General features: G+C 38.0%; 2 protein-coding genes across 9 annotated transcripts in view; one reads left to right on the top strand and one right to left on the bottom strand.

Annotated features, from left to right (window-relative positions):
• RPAP2 (RNA polymerase II associated protein 2) overlaps positions 1 to 14,437 on the bottom strand; it is an 80,080-nt gene extending 65,643 nt beyond the window's left edge. For 2 of the 6 annotated variants that reach the window (XM_038541363.1, XM_038541366.1), the window contains exons 1-6: positions 14,288 to 14,437; positions 13,576 to 13,621; positions 7,940 to 8,054; positions 6,626 to 6,724; positions 6,355 to 6,420; positions 3,534 to 3,622 (exon numbers count right to left, since the gene is read on the bottom strand). In XM_038541363.1, coding sequence (XP_038397291.1) covers positions 3,534 to 3,622; positions 6,355 to 6,420; positions 6,626 to 6,724; positions 7,940 to 8,054; positions 13,576 to 13,621; positions 14,288 to 14,360 — 488 coding nt within the window. In that variant the 5' untranslated portion in view covers positions 14,361 to 14,437. The remainder of the gene's footprint in view (positions 1 to 3,533; positions 3,623 to 6,354; positions 6,421 to 6,625; positions 6,725 to 7,939; positions 8,055 to 13,575; positions 13,622 to 14,287) is intronic. The other 4 variants (XM_038541365.1, XM_038541362.1, XM_038541367.1 and 1 more) reach the window with 3 other exon arrangements.
• The window catches only part of GLMN (glomulin, FKBP associated protein), a 48,375-nt gene continuing 29,237 nt past the window's right edge, over positions 1,001 to 20,138 (top strand). The window contains exons 1-3 of one of the 3 annotated variants that reach the window (XM_038541371.1): positions 1,001 to 1,074; positions 15,360 to 15,425; positions 15,847 to 15,972. In XM_038541371.1, the coding sequence (XP_038397299.1) occupies positions 15,387 to 15,425; positions 15,847 to 15,972 (165 nt within the window). In that variant the 5' untranslated portion in view covers positions 1,001 to 1,074; positions 15,360 to 15,386. Of the gene's footprint in view, positions 1,075 to 14,430; positions 14,526 to 14,818; positions 14,958 to 15,359; positions 15,426 to 15,846; positions 15,973 to 20,138 lie in introns of those variants that run through there. The other 2 variants (XM_038541369.1, XM_038541370.1) reach the window with 2 other exon arrangements.

The following is a 20,138-nucleotide window of genomic DNA, read 5'->3' on the forward strand; positions in this document are numbered from 1 at the left end:
ATTCTATTTCCAAATAGTGTGCAAGATCATGGTTTCCCTGAAGATGTCAACTTCAAGTTGTTCTGGACATGCTATAAAACATTCCTGGTTTTTCTTCAGAATTGAAAAACTTTGATCTTACCCTTTATCAGCCTTCTTTACAGACTTTCCCTAGTCTTATGCCGATAATTTTAATTTTCATCACTTTTATAAATAAAACATTTCCTATCTAAACTTTTACTATGGTGACAGTGACTGACTCAGACTGTAAAACACTAGAACTAAAGGGAACTAAGAGATTAATGCAACTTTCTACTTTGCAAATGAGGAAACTAAGGCTTAGTGTTGATAACAGACTGACAGTAATATGCATGTACTGGATTATAATGTAAAGTATACTATGGTGGTCAGTGCAATAAAATATTCAATTCTTTGAGTGGATTTTAAAATTTGCTCTTATTTTTTTAAATTTTAAGTATTCAATAGTTATTAATATTAATAAAATAAATAATAAAACAAAATAATTATGACTTAATTATGGTGATATGATTTAGTATGATGACACTTTAAACTAATGAAAACATCTCTTCCTTAAATACTAAATCCTGCCATTTAAAAGCAACAATTTTTTCCCCTTTAAAAGAAGATAGGTTCTGAGACACCTGGGTGGCTCAGCTGTTACTCAGCTGTTAAGCCTTTGGCTTAGGGCATGATCCTGTGGTATTGGGATCGAGTCCCACATTGGGCTTCCTGCATGGAGCCTGCTTCTCCCTCTGTCCGTGTCTTTGCCTCTCTCTTTCTGTGTCTCTCATGAATAAATAAATAAAATCTTTGGAAAAAAAAAAGATAGGTTCTGAATGGTATTATTTAACATTATATACCTGATACTGTATGTGAGCAGACTTTAAAAATCACATTTCTGTAGAGCTTACATATGCAACAGCTGGAAAGGCTTTTTAAAAGAATACTGAATTCTAGAATTCTGATCTTTGGAACACTTAAAAATATCAAACATTCTCTGAAGACACAGTGACCTCTAGTGGATTCATGAAATAAACTGACATAATGCTTGCCAGTAAGAATTTATAAATTAAGGTAAACCTGATACTGGAGATATAAAAGATACTAATATGGTTATATACTAACAAGAATCATACAAAAATAAGGGCTACCATTATACATGTAGTATAACTGTATACAATTATATATTTATAGGTTACTCACTAGTTACTTTTAAACAACTGGAATCCTGGTATTGTTGAGAACCTATCACTCGCTTAAGAAATACAGTTAATCTTTCTGAGCTTATTTGATAAAGATGTTGTGTTAAATTGTCCCTAAGGGCCTTTCAGCTCTTTAATTATGATCTTTTCTTCTTTAATTCATTTTGTACACCAGTGTCAGATCAAATTCTGTTCAATAGCATTTGAAGGCTCCCCAATACTTGTCCTCATTAGAATAAGTAAATTTGTTTCATTTGTGTGCTTGTTATGCCATTCCATTAACATTTCAATTTAAACTCACAGGTTTGGTTTCATAAGTGTGTGTGTTGTTTGTACAGGTGTGGGTAGCCTGTTGGATACTAAGCTCACATTATATACACTGAATGTAAATTAAATTGATTTGTCTAAATTAGGGAAACCAATGCCATTTTCATCTTTCTTTTTTAGTGAGGTAGGGAAGGGCATATAAAGTAGAATTTCAAGAACCCCAAGCATAAAGTGACAGAGCTTCACATTCTGGGAAAAGGTGGGCGTTCTGAACATAGAATAAGATTTTGGGAAAAACTGTTTTAGATTAGCTGAAGGAAGTACCAATAAGTGTATCTGAAGAATATCAAGATGACAGGAAGGGTGGTTTGGTAAATAGTTTTGAAGCAGATATGAGGATGGGCTAAGTTTAACTAGAGAAGATATCACTGGAAACAATGTTAAGGATAACTTAAGAAAACACTGATTTTAACAGCTGGGGAATGGAATATGTGCAGCTGTCCTAAGACTGAGGAGGCAATAAGCAGCTCTGTTGAAACAAACATTAAGAAAGGAGAAAAAGAAAAGTAATAGTTAAGAAGGTACTCTTAGGTCCCCAGTCACCTTCGACAATGCTACAATCCTTTATCCTTCAAATAAGAAAGGCTAGTAGAGAAGTAGTGAACAAGTTTGTCTTCATTATGTGTAATTCAATTAACAAAGGTCATAGAGTGGTGTGCTTAACATATTCTCTCTCTATATATATATTTATTTTTAAGAAAGTGTGTGTGAATGAGGGGCAGTCGGGAAAGAAGGAGAAAGAATCGTAAGTGGACTCCACATTGAGTGCAGAGTACAACACAGCACTTGAACTCACAACCCTGAGATCATGATCTGAGCTGAAATCAAGAGTCAGACGCTTAACTGACTGAGACACTCAGGCGCCCCTTTACATATTCTAAACCACACAGCATTGGATCTGCAGGCAAAGGTGTCAGCCAACAACAGGACTGTCCCTCAGTACAAATGATGCTAGTTCAAACTACAGTGGTTTCATATTACCTTGTGCATCAGATAACACTTAAATAAGTTTTTTTCTTTAGGCAAAGGTCTTTAGTTAACTTGCATCTCATTATGTTTATGTCATTAAGTTCATTTAGCATTGATACTCTTTTACCACATGCCTTGTGTTGCAATATTCTCTATGAAACATGAGTTATTTGGGACATTATTTCATTTAACCTTGTTTGAAATTGGACAACATAGTTCAATTACATAACAATTTTTGTTACCTTTTCTACATATGGCATTTGCCCCTCAATAATAAATTTTCTCTCAAATTCAGCAACTACTGAAATGTTGTAAAAGTTTAAACATTTCCTAAGAGGCAAAACCCCAGGAATGTTCATAATATTTTTTTGCTAAAAATTATATTGGATTTGTTTAAATTAAAAAAATACTGTACTGATTTTTAATAGTGAGTGAATTAGTAACCTGAACTTTTTAACCTTTGTACATAGTTGTTTTTTAGTACATAGTTTTCTAACAAAATTCAGTTGGATCCTAAGATCTAGTATCTACTTGAAAACTTTAACATTCTTACTCTAAGATTATTATACTAATAGAGTTAATAGAAATAACTAACATAGCAGAAGTGACGTTCAGGTTTTGTGATTAAAACTAAAACAGCAGGGGCAGCCCAGGTGGCCCAGCAGTTTAGTGACGCCTTCGGCCCAGGGCGTGATCCTGGAGACCCGGGATCGAGTCCCACGTTGGGCTCCCTGCATGGAGCCTGCTTCTCCCTCTGCCTGTGTCTCTGCCTCTCTTTCTCTCTCTCTCTCTGTGTCTCTCATGAATAAATAAATAAAATCTTTAAAAAACGAAAACAGCAAAGAAACACCATTTATATTTATTAATTTTCTGATTTTAAGTGTAAAATCCTTAATAACTATGCTTAAAATAAAAGCATTTCCCCACAATTAAAATGTATACAATGGTAACATCCTACAGAAAACTAGCACTACTCTCTACATATCTCAGAAAGCTGGAATATATCAACAAATTATATGTAATGATTTAAATTACCTTTCCTCTTCTCGAACCCATACTGGAGTTTTAGGAATTTGTGCTTCAAAAAACTTAGATGCTTTGTAACAAAAGTTGCTGCAAAAGCACTGAAAAAAATTTTTTAATTAGCAAATTATTTCATTCTTACTATGAAACACAACTTATGTACTGAAAACATAGTTCAAATAATGAAAACCGGGGATTCCTGGGTGGCACAGTGGTTTAGCGCCTGCCTTTGGCCCAGGGCGCGATCCTGGAGACCCAGGATCGAATCCCACGTCGGGCTCCCGGCGCATGGAGCCTGCTTCTCCCTCTGCCTATGTCTCTGCCTCTCTCTCTCTCTGTGTGACTATCAAAAAAAAAAAAAAAAAAGAAAACCCATGAGTCCACAACCCAAGGTAAGAAATAATGTATAATACCTTTGAAGCTCTCGATGTGTCTGTCCCAGATAGCATCACCTTCCATATTCCCCACTATCATACATTGTGTGTTCCTAACTCCCTTGCTTTTCTTTAGTACTGCTATCTATATATACATACCTACAAAGATATCATTCAGTTTTGCCTAATTTTAAACTTTGTCTAAATATAATTGTACTGCTATATTTTCTGGGATTTTTTTTGTTCCACATTATATTTTTCAGATTCATGGAGGTGTAGTTTCTATATTTATACCTTTATTGTTTACGAATAATTGAGTTGTTTCTAACTTTTCTGCTATCACTACAATGTGCCTGATAAACATTTTTAAAGAATTTTTAAAATAAAAAAATACTGTTGTAAAAAAAAATACTGTTGTAAAATAAATTTACCATCTTAACCATTTTTAAGTGTTACAGTTCATGGGCACTACGTACCTTCTCACTGTAGTATAACCATCACACCATCCATCTACAGAACTCTTCATTTTGCAAAATCAAATTCTATACCCATTAAACAACAATCCCCATATCTGCCTCCTCAGATAATCACCATTCTACTTTTGTAACCATGAATCAAACTACTCTAGTTATCTCATATAAGTGGAATCATTTAATATTTGTCCCTTTTACAGGTTTATTTCACTTAACATGTCTTCAAATACATCTATGCTGTAGTATGTGTCAGAATTTCCTTCCTTTAAAAGGGTGAAGAACATTCTATTCTATGAATATAGCATATTTTGTTAATCCAACTAGGAACATTCCTATACATACATAGCAATACATACAGGCAAGAAATCCCTAAGAATATATACCAAAGAACAGAAAAGTTTGGCCATAAAAAATGTGTGAACTTGACTTTACTAGATAATACCAATTTCTCAGAAAGATAATACCAATTTCTTCTCAGAAAGGATGCAATTTTATTTAACCAGTAGAATAAGGAGTTCCTAATATTTAACCAGTAGTATAAGGAGTTCCTAATATTGTTAGATTTTTATAATTTTGCTACTTTGGGGGCTGAGAGAATGTAAATCAATGTTTTTATTTTATTTTTTTAAAGATTTTATTTATTCATGAGAGACAGAGAGAGAGAGAGAAGCAGAGACACAGGCAGAGGGAGAAGCAGGCTCCATGCAGGGAGCCAAACGTGGGACAATCCTGGGTCTCTAGGATCACGCCCTGGGCCGAAGGCAGGCGCTAAACCGCTGAGCCACCCGGGCTGCCCATGTAAATCAATGTTTTTATTTGCTGTTTTCCTGACAAGATTGATCATCTTTTCATTCATTATCAAGTTCCTTCTATAAAATTTTTCTAGGGACACCTGGGTGGCTCAGCTAGTTAAGTGACTCCTGATTTTGGCTCAGGTCATGGTCTTGGGTTTGGGAGATGGATATTCTCTCCCTCCCCCTCTGCCCTTACCCCCATTCGCACACATATGCACTCTTTCTTTCAGAAAAAAAAGAAAAAAATTCTACTAGGTTTAGTCATTTCTATGGAAATATACCTCCTTCTGATTTATGGCTTATCTTTTCACTCTTTTTTGGAAACTTCTGATAAGCAAATGCTTTTATTTTTTTATTTTTTTTATTTTTTATTTTTGCTTTTAATTTTAATGTAGAAAAAAACTTACCAATTTTTCCTCTATTGTGTGTAATTGTGTACCTTATTTAAGAAATTCTCCATGTTTACAGAAACCTTCCCATATTCTTTGAAACAGTGTTTATCTTTTAACCTTAAATCTTTAATCTACCTAAAATTGATTTATTTATGTACACTGAAACAGGGATCAATTTTCAGTTTTTCCATTTGGATAACTATTACAGGGATCAATTTTCAGTTTTTCCATTTGGATAACTATTTGTGCCACTACTATTTATTGAAAAATTCATACTTTCTCCACTGATCCACAATATTCTTGTTATTATATACAAAGTATCCACATACATGGTTAGTATGTTTCTGGATCTCTATTCTGTTCCTGATTTACTTGCTTTAAGTTGTGCTAGTATGCACAAATTTTAATTTTCAATTTAAATTTTATTTTATTTAAATTTTATTTTTAACGGGGGAGGGAGAGGCAGAAGACAGAGAAAGAATCCCAAGCAGGCTCAATGTCCAGCACAGGAGCCTGATGTGGGACTTGATCTCACTACACTAAGATCATGACCTGACCCAAAATCAAGAGTTGGGCGCTTAACTGAATGAGCCACCCAGGTGATCCTGCACTTTGAATTTTTAAATGTTCAAGTATTTATTAAAGCATGAGCAGTTTTTTCTAATATCTTGAATGAAATATTTTCAAATAAACTTTTAGCATGGCTACTTTCTAAAAGGCAAACTTTTCAACTTTTTAAAAAAATTCCATTTAGTATATTAAAAATTAACTGCCACAGTGAGAACAGCCTTTAAGCTTACCTTTCTTTCAGTAATATCATAGACTTTATTGGTTTTGGTAGAAATTTTATATTTCTGTTTTGGTACCTAAAGGGAAAAAATAAAGTATAGCTTAAGAAGAATTCAAGTAATAAATATAAACTTTATGTTACAAGATTAAATTATCTACATATCATAACTTTGGCTAACTCATGTCATTAGTTCAAGCCTGTTTCACTTCTTGTCTTATCTACAAAGTATTTTGCTAAATATAAAAAATTAAAGCTTCTATTTTAAAATATTTGTTACTTACAATTCCTAGTTTCTTCTGACATAAAGGATAACCGCAGAGTTTGATAATAGAACGCTCATCCACGACATCGCTGTAGTGAGCAGGTGTGATGAACTTCCCCTACAATGAAATGAGAGGAGCATTTCCCCTGCTAAATTATTGGAAAACTTAATTTATCAGTGCTCTACACCTCACTGATCTCATCAGAAAATAGAGGGATAATGTCTAGCTCATAGGTATGATGGAGAGGAGAAAATAAATACACTCAACACATAGTAAGCACTCAAAAATGTTAGCTATTATTAAAAATACAAACAACCTGAAAAAACTTCTGCCAGGAGACTGTGCATCTTTGTAGATACATAGTCCATGAAATAAATCTGAGGCAAGAAAAAGAAGTGGTGCTATAGCAATTGCTATTCCAAAGCAAAACACTAAAAAGTGGATTTCATTTTAAAAATGTACTATTCAAAAAATTAGTCACATGTAAAATAAAATATAATTTACCTGTTTTTAAAGAACTATCTTTAAAAACAATGTATATCAAAGGTGTGCTTGTGAGTCCTGACAAATTTTTCTGCAAAATCTTTCAGCTTCTGAAAACCTGTACAGGGGACTTATAAACTAGGTACTTATAAACTAGTATCAATTATTTCCCTTTGATATACTCATGGTCAAATTTTAACGCAATAGAGTTGTTAAAAAAAGAACAACTTTTAATACAGATTACAATTCTCTTGTTATGTGTTAAATCATAAGTGATCTATATTTCAGGTTTTTAAAATATCAAAACTAAAAGAACTACATTAACAAAAATAATAACCTTCTGTTACTAAAATAGGACAACACACAGAATATGGAAAATAACATTGGGATAATTAGTGCAAAGTGATGAAAATCAAGTGAGATTAGGAGACTTGTTTAAAGAACTATTATTAAGTGGTTAAACAGGCATGTTATTTTTCTTTAGTGTATTTTAAAGTCATTATACAACCAGGAATGCGTAATAGTTATTATTTTAAAATGCATGAATTAGGGCAGCCCCAGTGATGCAGCGGTTTAGCACTGCCTGAAGCCTAAAGTGTGATCCTGGAGACCCGGGATCGGGTCTCGTGTCGGGCTGCCTGCATGGAGCCTGCTTCTCCCTCTGTGTCTCTGCCTCTCTCTCTCTCTTTCTGAATAAATAAATAAATCTTTGAAAAAAAAATAAAATGCATGAATTACATAGCATGCTCCCTGCATCTTGTGACTGAGAACAGAGTCAAAGATTTTGATAATGCAAGGAAGTTTCATATCGTACAGATTTAAATAATGTAATAATTTCTCAACACATACACATTCCCTTAGGAATTCTTCTGTAATATCCTCTTCTAAAAGCTGTTCAACAATATGAAGAGCTTTTCTCTCAAATTCAATCTTCTTTCTCACAGCTGCTTCTAGTTCTGCTTTCCTAAAATTAAAAAACAAAAAAATTATTTAAAATTTAGAAGTTGGGGGGATCCCTGGGTGGCTCAGCAATTTAGTGCCTGCCTTTGGCCCAGGGCGTGATCCTGGGGTCCCAGGATTGATTCCCGTGTTGGGCTCTCTGTGTGGAGCCTGCTTCTCTATCTGCCTGTGGAGCGAGCCTGCCTTCTCTATCTGCCTCTCTCTCTCTCTGTGTGTCTCTCATGAATAAATAAATAAAATGTTTTAAAAAAATAAAATAAAATTTAGAAATTATTCTACTTACAAGTTTTATCATAGCCAATTTTCTTAGAATATAGTACAAATACAACATGCTATTTAATTTTATTTTTTTAATATTTTTACTTTTGATTCAATACTTTTAAAGTATTAACACATAGAAGTCTGCTATTTAATTTTATGTTTTTTTAATGTTTTTACTTTTGATCCAATACTTTTAAAGTATTAACACACAGAAGTCTGCCATAATGACAGGATGATTTCCAAGGCTTAGAGTATAAGGAAGTAAATGAGGTGAAATTTTTTTGCCAGTTAGTGTTTATACTCTCTCAGTCAGTCCTGTGTGTACCTAAAAAGACAACTTTTCCTTTGAAATCCTTAGTAATCAGGAAATATTGGAGGGGGAAAAGACAACTACAGCTGTTCTTACAAGTAAAAATTTGTGTCAAGTCTCAAAAGTTAATGATAGCCCAGTCTGACAAGATAGAGTCCTATTTGCAAGGAAGTGTTTGCTTTTGTTATTAAGTCTTATTAAAGAACTATATTGATAGGACTATGTAGTTTAGAAAACAATCTTCCTAGGAGGGCTAGTCCTTGCCCTGGCACCAGTAGGACTATCATCCTTTGCTGGTCTCTACACATCATGGAACATAATAGCAGAGTCTATCTGATTAACAATGGCTCTAGGAGAGTGGTTCTCAATCCTAGCTGCACATTAGGATCATCTAAGGAGATTTCTTTCTTTCTCTTTCTTTCTTTCTTTCTTTCTTTCTTTCTTTCTTTCTTTCTTTCCTCTCTTTCTCTTTCTTTCTTTCTTTCTTTCTTTCTTTCTTTCTTTCTTTCTTTCTTTTTCTTTCAACATTTTATTTATTCATGAGAGACACAGAGAAAGAGGCAGAGACATAGGCAGGGGGAGAAGCAGGCTACCTATAGTGAGGAGCCTGACGTGAGACTGGATCCCAGGATCCTGGGATCATGATCTGAGCCAAAGGCAGATAGATGCTCAACCACTAGGTCACCCAGGTGCCCCTAAGGAGATTTCCTTAAAAGATACTATGCCTAGCTCCCACTAAAGGCTAATTCAATCAGAATCTCTGAGGACGGGGACTGGAGGTTGGTGTTTATTTCTTTCTTTTTTTTTTAAGATTTATTTATTTATTTATTCAGAGAGAGAGGGGGTGGGGGGAGAGAGAAAGAGAGGCAGAGACACAGGCAGAGGGAGAAGCAGGCTCCATGCAGGAAGCCTGGCGCGGGACTCGATCCCAGGTCTCCAGGATCACCCCGGGCTACAGGTGGCGCTAAACCGCTGCGCCACCGGGCCTGCCCAAGGTTGGTGTTTCTTAAAAGTGCTCCAGACAATCCTAATATGCAAAGGGGTTGAGAATCCTTGCCATAGGACCAAAGATATCCAACCATCTTGGTAACTTATTTGCTCGTTTCCTGCACTGGTTTCTACTTTCCCACCAGAACTACCTCAGCCAGCCTCCTGGGCCTTGACTTGGCTCTCATATCTGGATCTATAATGTATTCATTTTACCGCCCTCCTTTAATTGACTCTCAAGACCTTACACTCTTAATTCCTTGCCTAGAGCAATAACATTCTACAGAAACAATATAACATAATAATAATATTCTACAACAAAGGAGGATGGGGGATCCCTGGGTGGCTCAGCGGTTTGGTGCCTGCCTTTGGCCCAGGGTGCGATCCTGGAGTCCCAGGATTGAGTCCCGCGTGGGGCTCCCGGCATGGAGCCTGCTTCTCCCTCTGCCTATGTCTCTGCCTCTCTCTCTCTCTATCATAAATAAATAAATAAATCTTAAAAGAAAAAAAAAAAGGAGGATGACACAGGATTGCCAACTATTTCTTTTGCCAAATAAGAACATTAAAACAAGAAGAAATTTGCAACTAACAACTGTTCTCCCATGATTTCATAAAGGCCATTCTTACATCAAAGAAGTATAAAAGACATGGATACAAATTATTATTATTATTTTTTTTTACATGGATACAAATTAAAAGGCAGTTGTTTATATCAAATGTATTTGGCTTTATGAAAAACATTATTTTATTTTTCTCATATTGCTGCCTACCAATAAAAGCTATGCCATGTACTACAATCAGTCTACAACCTCCACTAAGGAATTGTTGACTCAAGCAGTTAACTACCTCAACCTGCAGTAAGAGCCACACTACACTCACTCACATTTTTATTTTATTTTTTTATTTTTATTTTTTAAAAGATTTTATTTATTCATGACAGACACAGAGAGAGAGAGAAGCAGAGACACAGGCAGAGGGAGTAGCAGGCTGCATGCAGAGAGCCTGATGTGGGACTTGATCCCAGGACCCGATCCCAGGACCCCAGGATCACAACCTGAGCCAAAGGGAGAGGCTCAACCACTGAGCCACTCAGGCGCCCCACTACACTCACTCTTGACTGATGCCTAAGCTGCTTCCCATGAACAGCCCTTTGTCACTGTTGCCCTCTGGTCCTAAATGATGACAGACAGTATGGTGTATAGCAATGGTTCTCAAATTTTTCAGTCTCAGCATTGCCTTACACTCTAAAAATTAGAACTTCTGCTTATGTGGATTTTATGTATTGATATTCACCATATTTGGATTAAAAATGAGAAAAATGTAGAGCACTTATTAATTCATGTAACAAAAGTAGTAATGAACCTATTACGTATTTTGTGAAAAGAGAAGAACTATTTTACATTTTTGTAAAGCTCTTTAATTCCTGGCTTAATAGTATTTGATTGGATTGATGTTGAAGTATTTTTCAGTGGGCATAGATTTATAAAGGTTCATTCCCTTCAACAACTATTTGGTTAGTTACCCCATGGATTTTTTTTTTTTAATTTTTATTTATTTACTTATGATAGTCACAGAGAGAGAGAGAGAGGCACAGAGACACAGGCAGAGGGAGAAGCAGGCTCCATGCATCGGGAGCCTGATATGGGATTCGATCCCGGGTCTCCAGGATCGCGCCCTGGGCCAAAGGCAGGCGCCAAACCGCTGCGCCACCCAGGGATCCCACCCCATGGATTTTTAATTGCTTCATCATCCTGGGTAATTTGCCCCCAATACATTTCAGTGTATCTATACTTCTCACACTATGATGCTCACAATAAAATATAATCTTCTTGGGTTTGTGGTCAGATCACACTATTGAAGAAAGTTGCAAATTACCATCATTATCAGTATTAACTTTACTCTTGCAGTGTATCATAAAACCAAGTCATGCTACTCCACAGGGAAATATTCTCTAAAATAGATCGCAAGGGGCACTCAGGTTGCATAGTTGGTTAAGTGTCCAACTCTTGGTTTCCACTCAGGATCATGGTAGTGAGCCCCGTACTATGTTCCTTGCTCAGCAGAAAGCCCTCTTTCCCTCTCCCTCTGTACCTCCCACCCGTTAATTTTTTAAATTTCTTCTCGCATGCTCTCTCTCAAGTAAATAAATAAATCTTTAAAAAAATATTGATCTCAAATCCATCCAATTTCTCTATTCCCAGATGATCACCATCGCTAACATCTTAAAACTTTTATTTTTTTATTTTTAATTTTTTAAAGATTTTTATTCATGAGAGACACACAGAGAGAGGCAGAGACATAGAGGGAAAAGCAGGCTCCCTCATGGGAGCCCCATGCAGGACTCTCCCAGAACCTGGGGATCACGCCCCAAGCCAAAGGCGATGCTCAAGCACTGAGCCATCCAGGCACTCCTCTTAAAACTTTTTAAACTTAAATTTCATCACTCTATTACTTGATGTTTTCATATTTGCATTTAGAAAATCTAAATTTCTCACCACGGCCCACCAGATTCTTTAAGAATGGAATCCTAAGTTTTTCCTATGCTCCTTTCTTCCCTTGCTCAAAATGCCATACACTACCACGGTTATCTTTCCTTTCCTTGAACTGACCTTTTTCTTCTCAGGGCCTTCATATATACTGCCATCTCTGGCTGGACTCTCCTCAGGACTCTGGTTAATGCCTATTTAGCCTTCAGGGCTCCAAAGTCTTTCCCCGAGAATCCCCAGCTAATCTGAACACCTATTAGTTCCATCTGATAACTTCATAGTCTTTTCCTTTATAGCACTTATCACAATATATAATTATGTATTCAGTTGTGACAATTTAATCCGTATTTCTCCGTTCCAGTAGAAAAGAACTGTGTCTATTCTGCTCAAAACCATATCCTCAGGGCTTAACACAGGCCTGGCATATCTCCTATTTGGTAAATAATTTTTGAAAGAATGAGTAAATGACAGCCACTACCTGCCTGATATAAAAGGATAAATCACTGAAACCCCTAGGCGGCTCAGGTGGTTAAGCATCTGACTCTTGGTTTCAGCTTAGATCATGATCTCAGGATTGTGAGATCAAGCCCTGAGTCAGGCTCCACACTCAGTGGGGAGTCTGCTTTAGAGTCTCTCTTTTCCCTCTTCTTCTACTCCCTCTTCACCTGCATCCCACACATGTACTTGCTCACTCTCTAAAATGAATAAACATATTTTTAAGATTTTATTTTATTTATTCATGAGAGAGACATACATACACACACACACACACACACACACACACACACACACACACCCCGGGCGGTGGGGGGGGGGGGGGGCAGAGACACAGGCAGAGGGAGAAGCAGGCTCCATGCAGGGAGCCTGATATGGGACTTGATCCTGGATTCCAGGATCATGCCCTGAACCACAGGCAGATGCTCAACTGCTGAGCCACCCAGGTATCCCAATAAATCTTTTTTTTTTATTTTTAAGAATAAAATATTGACCTATGTATTTAAATCATTCTCATAAACTACTCCTATTCTAGAAACTTTGTGACAGGAGGTAAATCTAGTCTGTTTAGGAGATGCCAAGCAACAGAATAGGACTTTTTTTGCTGAAAATATGGACATAATGTAAACGAAGAACAGTAAAGGTTTCTTGGAGTCTCTGGTATATAAAGTAATAAAAGGCAAGTGTACCTGAAGAGGTGGAAAAGGAGTACCTGCTTAACTGAAGAATGTTTATTCCCTTAGACATCTTTCTACAGATACTCATACCTTCACCAGCAATCTAAAAGTGTCTTGATTTGGTTTTCTTAAAGCCTGGAGTAGAGAGATATAATGAGTCTATATATGAGAAATTATAGTGCTTTTCTGATCCTCTCTTTGTTTCGCATAATTTTTTTTTAAGTATCTCCCATTCTTGTTTATAAAAATGGTTAAATTAACATGAGATAAATAGATAAGCTAATGCAGTTGTCCAAGTAGTTCTCCTACCTTTTAGAAGCATCTTCTTGTTTTAAAGCATTCGTCTGTTTAGCACCTACAATAATAATAAAAATATTTTATATTTATAATAATAAAATTATTGTGGAGTTCAAGTCTTCGGAAACACACTAGTTTACAGGACAGATTCCTACTGAAACTGCAGACAACCTCTCTTCTTTCTTCCCCACACGTTACTTTCCAATCCCGTTTGCAAAACAAATGAAATGGGCAAGCGGAATTCAGTTTGCTAATTATTCCCGAATTCTTCTTGGTTAAAATGTATCTCCTCGGGGATTGAATTTTCTCATGTAAAACAGCTGCATGGTCACGGGGGCTCCTGCAAATCTGAGGTGTAGGCAACTCGAAATGTTCCCCCGAATGTTCGCTCACAGGGAAAGAGCAGGGGTGGGGTGACGCCTCAGAGGACCCGGAGCTAAAGCAGGAGTGCATGTCCAAGCTGGGCTGCCCCGGTCGCTTGCCCTTTCTGGCGAGCCAGCTCTAGACTCCAGCTCCTCTACTCCCTTTCCCTCAGAGACCGGTTCTGGGGCAAATCTTGGAACACCGGTGTGAAGAGGTGAGGGTGTGGAGGTCTTTCCCAGAAGACCCGAGGCCGGGGATGGGCCGCTCTGGGCCTTCTCTGCCCCGGAGCAGTCTTCCGGGTGTGTCCCGCGCGCCTCCGTGTGGAACACTCGAGGGGCTCGGTTCTCAGGGCCCTTCTTACCTGAGGCGTTTCGGGAAGCGCGGGGCGTCCGAGCCTTGAGGCCGGGCGAGCGCGGCCCGGCGGAGTCAGCCATGGGAAACGCGTCAGAAGGTCAGCCCGGGACCCGGCGTCTCCCCCCGAGGCTCCGCCCCCCGTCGCTAGCGCGGGGCGGGGCCGGCCGGGGAGGGGCGGGGCCCGGAGAGGCCTGCGCGGCCGGAGGAGGTGGGGGAAGCCGCCGAGAGCGGCGAGAGGCCCGGCGGTAAGTGGACGCGCCCGGGCGGCGGGGGTGGCCGGGGCTCGGGGCCAGCTGCGAGCCGCGGGGGAGCCGGCGCCGCGGCCCGCAAGGCCCCACGAGGTCGTGGGCCCGAACGCCTAGGCCCGCAGGAATCGGGAGAAATGGCTTCCTTTGGATGCAGTCCGCACGCGCGCTGGGCTTTTATCCGCTCTGGAGCGCGCGGCCGCGGGGACCCGGCTGACCCAGCTCCCGCTGCGGGCCTGGGGCAGGGTCTTGCCGCTGGGCCCACGGCGCCTGCGGGAGCCGAGCCGTGTTCCCCCGGGAGCTGCCGGTTGCGTCGCGTCCGTGCGGCCTGGCGGTTACACCAGCTGGGTGACTGGGGGACCGCATCGCTTACAGAAGAACGTCCGGGTCGCACTTGGGACTGTGGGCATCGGAACTTTCACCCGCTCTGGGGTGAGTTGTGTAGGCGCCAGTGTTTGTCAAGTGGGACATTGAAGCATTTTTTAAGATTCCCTAATGACTAGAACTGATTTCAGGAACACTTTTGGGAAATTTTTTCAGAAAAGAAATACTTAGCCTTTTTAAAGCCATTTACGTAGCCGATATTTGCGCTCCTGTTTGGGCGTACCCAGGAGGATTTTTTTTTTTTTTTTCAGGTAGATCTTTCAAAACTATTCTAGAAAACCTAAAAGATGCAACAGTTTTTTACTCCTTAGGCTAAAATACTTTTAAGTCAAAATATTTCAGCTTTAAAATGTCGTATTTTCCTTATTGTATTTACTGATAATTCATCAGAATGAAACATAACTCATTAATACTGTAATATCACTGATAGTTAACTGTTTTATATTTCAGCATAAAAACTAGGAAAAATAACGAGGAATGGCTGTGGAAGAACTTCAGTCCATAATAATGAGATGTGTAAGTAATTTTTCTTCTTGTAAAGTTAAATGCAAGATTATTTCTAGTTATACTTAGGGTCACTCAAATTGCTTATCTTCTCTAATCCTTGCTTTGTTTGACCGGTGAATAAATAGCAGGAGGGCCAGAAGGCAGATTGGATTATCTCTCCAAGTGACCTACTTGTCTAACCTTTAACATTTTTTTTTTTTAACCTTTAAAATTTTTAATATTGATCTTTATTGTAGAATTTTTTTTGGCAGTGTGGATTTCAAGATCATTAAACTACTTTTTCAGGCTTATCCTAATTTTCACACATATGCTAATGTGCAACTTACTCAGAATTCAAACACATTTCCTTTTTATTTCCAGAGAGAATAAATCAAGTAGTTATTGAATTTTTTATTCACCAAACGTTTTGTCTTCATTTTGTTTTTGTCAGCAAATCCTAGAAGAACAAGACTTCAAAGAAGAAGATTTTGGCCTATTTCAATTAGCAGGCCAAAGATGCATAGATGAAGGGCACATAGAGCAGCTACTAGAGATTATTCAAAATGAAAAGAATAAGGTAAGTGCAATCTTTATGAGTATTTTTTAGTCTTTACTAGGAAGATAATAGCCACATGATGCTATTGTTTATCCACTCATTCATCAAACATTTAAGAATCAAATTTCTACAGTAGGAACATGGAAAACAAAAAAGGGCTTAGGGCTATTCATACACTTGAAGGTGCTTATAGTCTGGTGGAAGAGATAATCATGTAAACAACTAGCAAGAGGGCAGAATAAGTGAAATAATAGATATAGTTTGAGTAAAGTGCTTTAAAAGAGCAAGGATTATTTCTGCTTTAGGGATCAAAAGTGGCATTTGGATTATTATTGATTTACATTTAGTACTGTAAGTATCAGGCAACCTAGATACTCATTTTTGGTAATCCGCACTTTCTCTTTCTTAAGCCAGATATATATGGAAAACCAGATATTAAGTAAGATAATATTTAGGAGGCTGGCTGAGTCAGTTAAGTGTATCTGGTATCAGTTAAGTTCCTCTGGTAGACAGGGAACATCTGCTTTCCACTCAGCTGATGATCCTGGGTTTTAGGATGGAGCACTGCTTTAGGCTCCCTGCTCAGCAGAGAGTCTGCTTCTCCCTCTGCCTCTCCCCTGCTCATTCTCGCTCTCTCAAATAAATAAATAAAATCTTAAAGAAGTAAAAAGATAATATTTGGGTGCATAAAATCAGAATAGGAGCAGACTTAGATGGCCTTACTGGCCAATATCATGCAGCTATAATCATCTGAAAAATCCTTTTCATCAATGGGAAAAGGATCTTTTGGGAATGAGAAACAAATGTTTCCGGGGACGCAGTGTTGGCAACACTGCCAAATTTTTTGTCTTTGTACTTGCCTTTTTTTTTTTTTAAGATTTTATTTTTTATTCATTCATTCATTCATTCATTCATTCATGAGAGACACAGAGAGAGAGAGACGAGGAGAGAGGCAGAGACACTGGCAGAGGGAGAAGCAAGCTCCATGCAGGGAGCCTGATGTGGGACTCAATCCTGGGACTCCAGGGTCATGCCCCAGGCCGAAGGCAGGCACTAAACCGCTGAGCCACCCAGGCTGCCCCATACTTGCCTTTTTATACAAGAAAAGATCATCTTTCCAGGAGCACACTCTTTCTTCATTTACAGTACTATTTATTTACATAGAAGTTTTCTTGGGCAGCCAGGTGGTTCAGTGGTTTAGTGCCGCCTTCGGCCCAGGGCCTGATCCTGGAGACCTGGGATCGAGTCCCATGTCAGGCTCCCTGCATGGAGCCTGCTTCTCCCTCTACCTGTCTCTGCCTTGCTTTCTCTCTCTCTGTGCCTCTCATGAATAAATAAATAAAAATCTTTAAAAAAATAATTAGGTTATTATGTTAACTAGAATTTAAAAACTTGAAACAAAAGAAGAAAATTGGGTGATAGTGATATTTTTTAACTTTTTGAGTTTTAACTTTAATAGGTTGAGAATCATCTTTGTAATGTGTGGTTTGCTAAATTCAAAGGTTCAGACATTGATAAGACCGTATTTTTTTTTTAAGATTTTATTTATTTATTCATAATAGAGAGAGAGAGGGAGGGGCAGAGACACAGGCAGAGGGAGAAGCAGGCTCCATGCCAGGAGCCCGACATGGGACTCGATCCCGGGACCTCAGAATTGCGCCCTGGGCCAAAGGCAGGTGCTAAACCACTAAGCCACCCAGGGATCCCCTATAAGACTGTATTTCAAACTGACTGCAGCTTAGCTTTCTTGCCAGGTGATGCAATCAGGCTTGATCGATTTACTATACTCTTTTTTTGTAAATTAAAAAAAAAAGGCCATATGAATAGTTTGTCCTATAGTATAGGGCCTCTCAACATTAGTACTCTAGATATTTTGTAGTAACCACCCCACACTCTGAAATGACAATCAAAAATGTTCTCAGATGTTGCCAAATGTCCTCTGGTAGACAGGGAACAAAATTGCCCCCATTGGATATCCATTGGTATAGTGGGAAACACATGGGCTTTGGAGCCAAACAGATTTATATGCAGTTCCTGGTTCTGCCACATTTTAGTTGATTTTTAGGCATGCCAGTAATCTCTAAACGTTGGCGTTCTCATGTGTCATTTGGGGATAATCTTACTTTGTAGGTAGTTAGTATTAAACTAAACAAGGTGTAGTTTATGGATAGTTAGTATTGATTCCTTTTCCTCATAATTATTCACTATTTACATAATGACTAGATACCTTGCAGCTGAGATGATGTTTGTAAAGTATTTTATCAAAATTATTTTTTTTCATTTCAGATATGCAAAATCTTATTTAAATCTAGAATTTCCCATATAGTTAATTCTCAGAGATCACTTATAGGGTAGAAATACACCAATGGAAAGGCAAAGAAGTGCTTATTTGGAAAAGTAGAGCCTAATAGGAGCTAGTTAAGTTTTATTTATTTTTATTTTTTTTAAAGATTTATTTATTTATTTATGATAGACAGAGAGAGAGAGACAGGCAGAGACACAGGAGGAAGGAGAAACAGGCTCCATGCCGGGAGCCCGATGCAGGACTCGATCCCGGGAATCCAGGATCGCACCCTGGGCCAAAGGCAGGCGCTAAACCGCTGAGCCACCCTGGGATCCCCTAGTTAAGTTTTAAAAAGCAAGAGTAGTCTTAATAGGTAATGGTGGAATAAATATTTAGTAATTTGGAAAAAATTAATAAAAACAACAGAATATCAAAGCTTTGGAGGGAATCTAATTTGTCACCCTGTTATCTTAAAGATAACAGACATCATTCAAAATGTATTTATGGAGCACCTATTTTTTAACAGGCCCTTGTCTAGATGCTAGGAATAGATACAGCAGTAAACAAAACTGCTCATATGGATCTTAAACTCTAATGAAGACAGGTATCTACTAATAAACTATATGGTATGTTAGAAAGTGATGAATACTATAGAAAAAAATAAAGCATAACTAGGGGATGAACCATGTTAGGTGAGACTGCAGAGATTTGAAAAGGAAGGAGAGGAGTAAACCATAGGGAGAAGAGCTATCTGAAAGAAGAGCATGCCAGGCAGAAGAAATAACTAGTATGGAATGATTTATGAATATGAAACGAAAATATTTAGAACAGCTGAGTTGTCTTTCCCATTAGCTAAAAAGAATGATTGTTTTTGTTGTTGTTGTTTTTATTTTATTTATTCATATGAGATACAGAAAGAGAGAGGCAGAGACATAGGCAGAGGGAGAAGCAGGCTCCATGCAGGGAGCCCGATGTGGGACTCAGTCCTGATCTCTGGGTTCACAACCTGAGCCAAAGGCAGACACTTAACAGCTGAGCCACCCAGGCATCCCAAGAATGATTGTTTTGCTATTTGTTTAAAAAAAAATAATCGATTCAAGCATTCATTTAAAAAAAAATTTTTTTTTAAAGATGTATTTATTTGAGAGTGCACGTGCATGCAAACATGAGTCAAGGAGAGGGGTAGAGGGGTAAGCAGACCCCCTGCTGAGCCCAGACACTGGCTTGATTTCCACCCTGAGATCATCACCTGACCCAAAATCCAGACCTGAAAGCCTAACCAACTGAGCTACCCAGGCGCCCTTTATTCCATGTTTCTAACATAAATCTTTTGAATAAAAAGAAAGGTGAAATGTATATATGTTGAAATATAAATGATTTGTTTATGAATCTCTAAAGGAGAGAAACCAATTTAGACTTAAAAGCTAATAGGAAAAGAATCAAAGAAAAGTAAGTGTATTTTGCTTATAAAAAAAATAAGGACAACCAAAAAAACCAAATAATTATCTGTTGTAAATACAAGAAGGGAGCTCATGCAGATTGATAAAGACAAATGCTAAAATGTCTAATTGATAAGTGAGCAAAAATATAAACAGCATTTCCTCTTTTGTGAGCTATATGTTCATATACGCTAACATATTCTGTTACTAGTTCTCTAGGACATGTTAAGTCTTACACCTTTACACATTGCTGTTTCAGAGCCTTAAATATATTTTCCACCTGACAGACTTCCCTAACAATTTTAGCTTAGCCACTGTCTCTTCAGAGAAGCCTTTCTTGCCTTTCCTAGATGGAAGGCAGTTCTCCTGCTATATCTCAATACTCTGGTTTGATTATAAGACTGGGGTCATGGAGAGAGTATGTGCTTAATTGTCTTCCGGAATAGATGTGTTTTTTTAATGAG

This window comes from Canis lupus, chromosome 6 (genome assembly GCF_011100685.1).
Source record: "Canis lupus familiaris isolate Mischka breed German Shepherd chromosome 6, alternate assembly UU_Cfam_GSD_1.0, whole genome shotgun sequence".
In the NCBI taxonomy this organism is placed as follows: domain Eukaryota; kingdom Metazoa; phylum Chordata; class Mammalia; order Carnivora; family Canidae; genus Canis; species Canis lupus.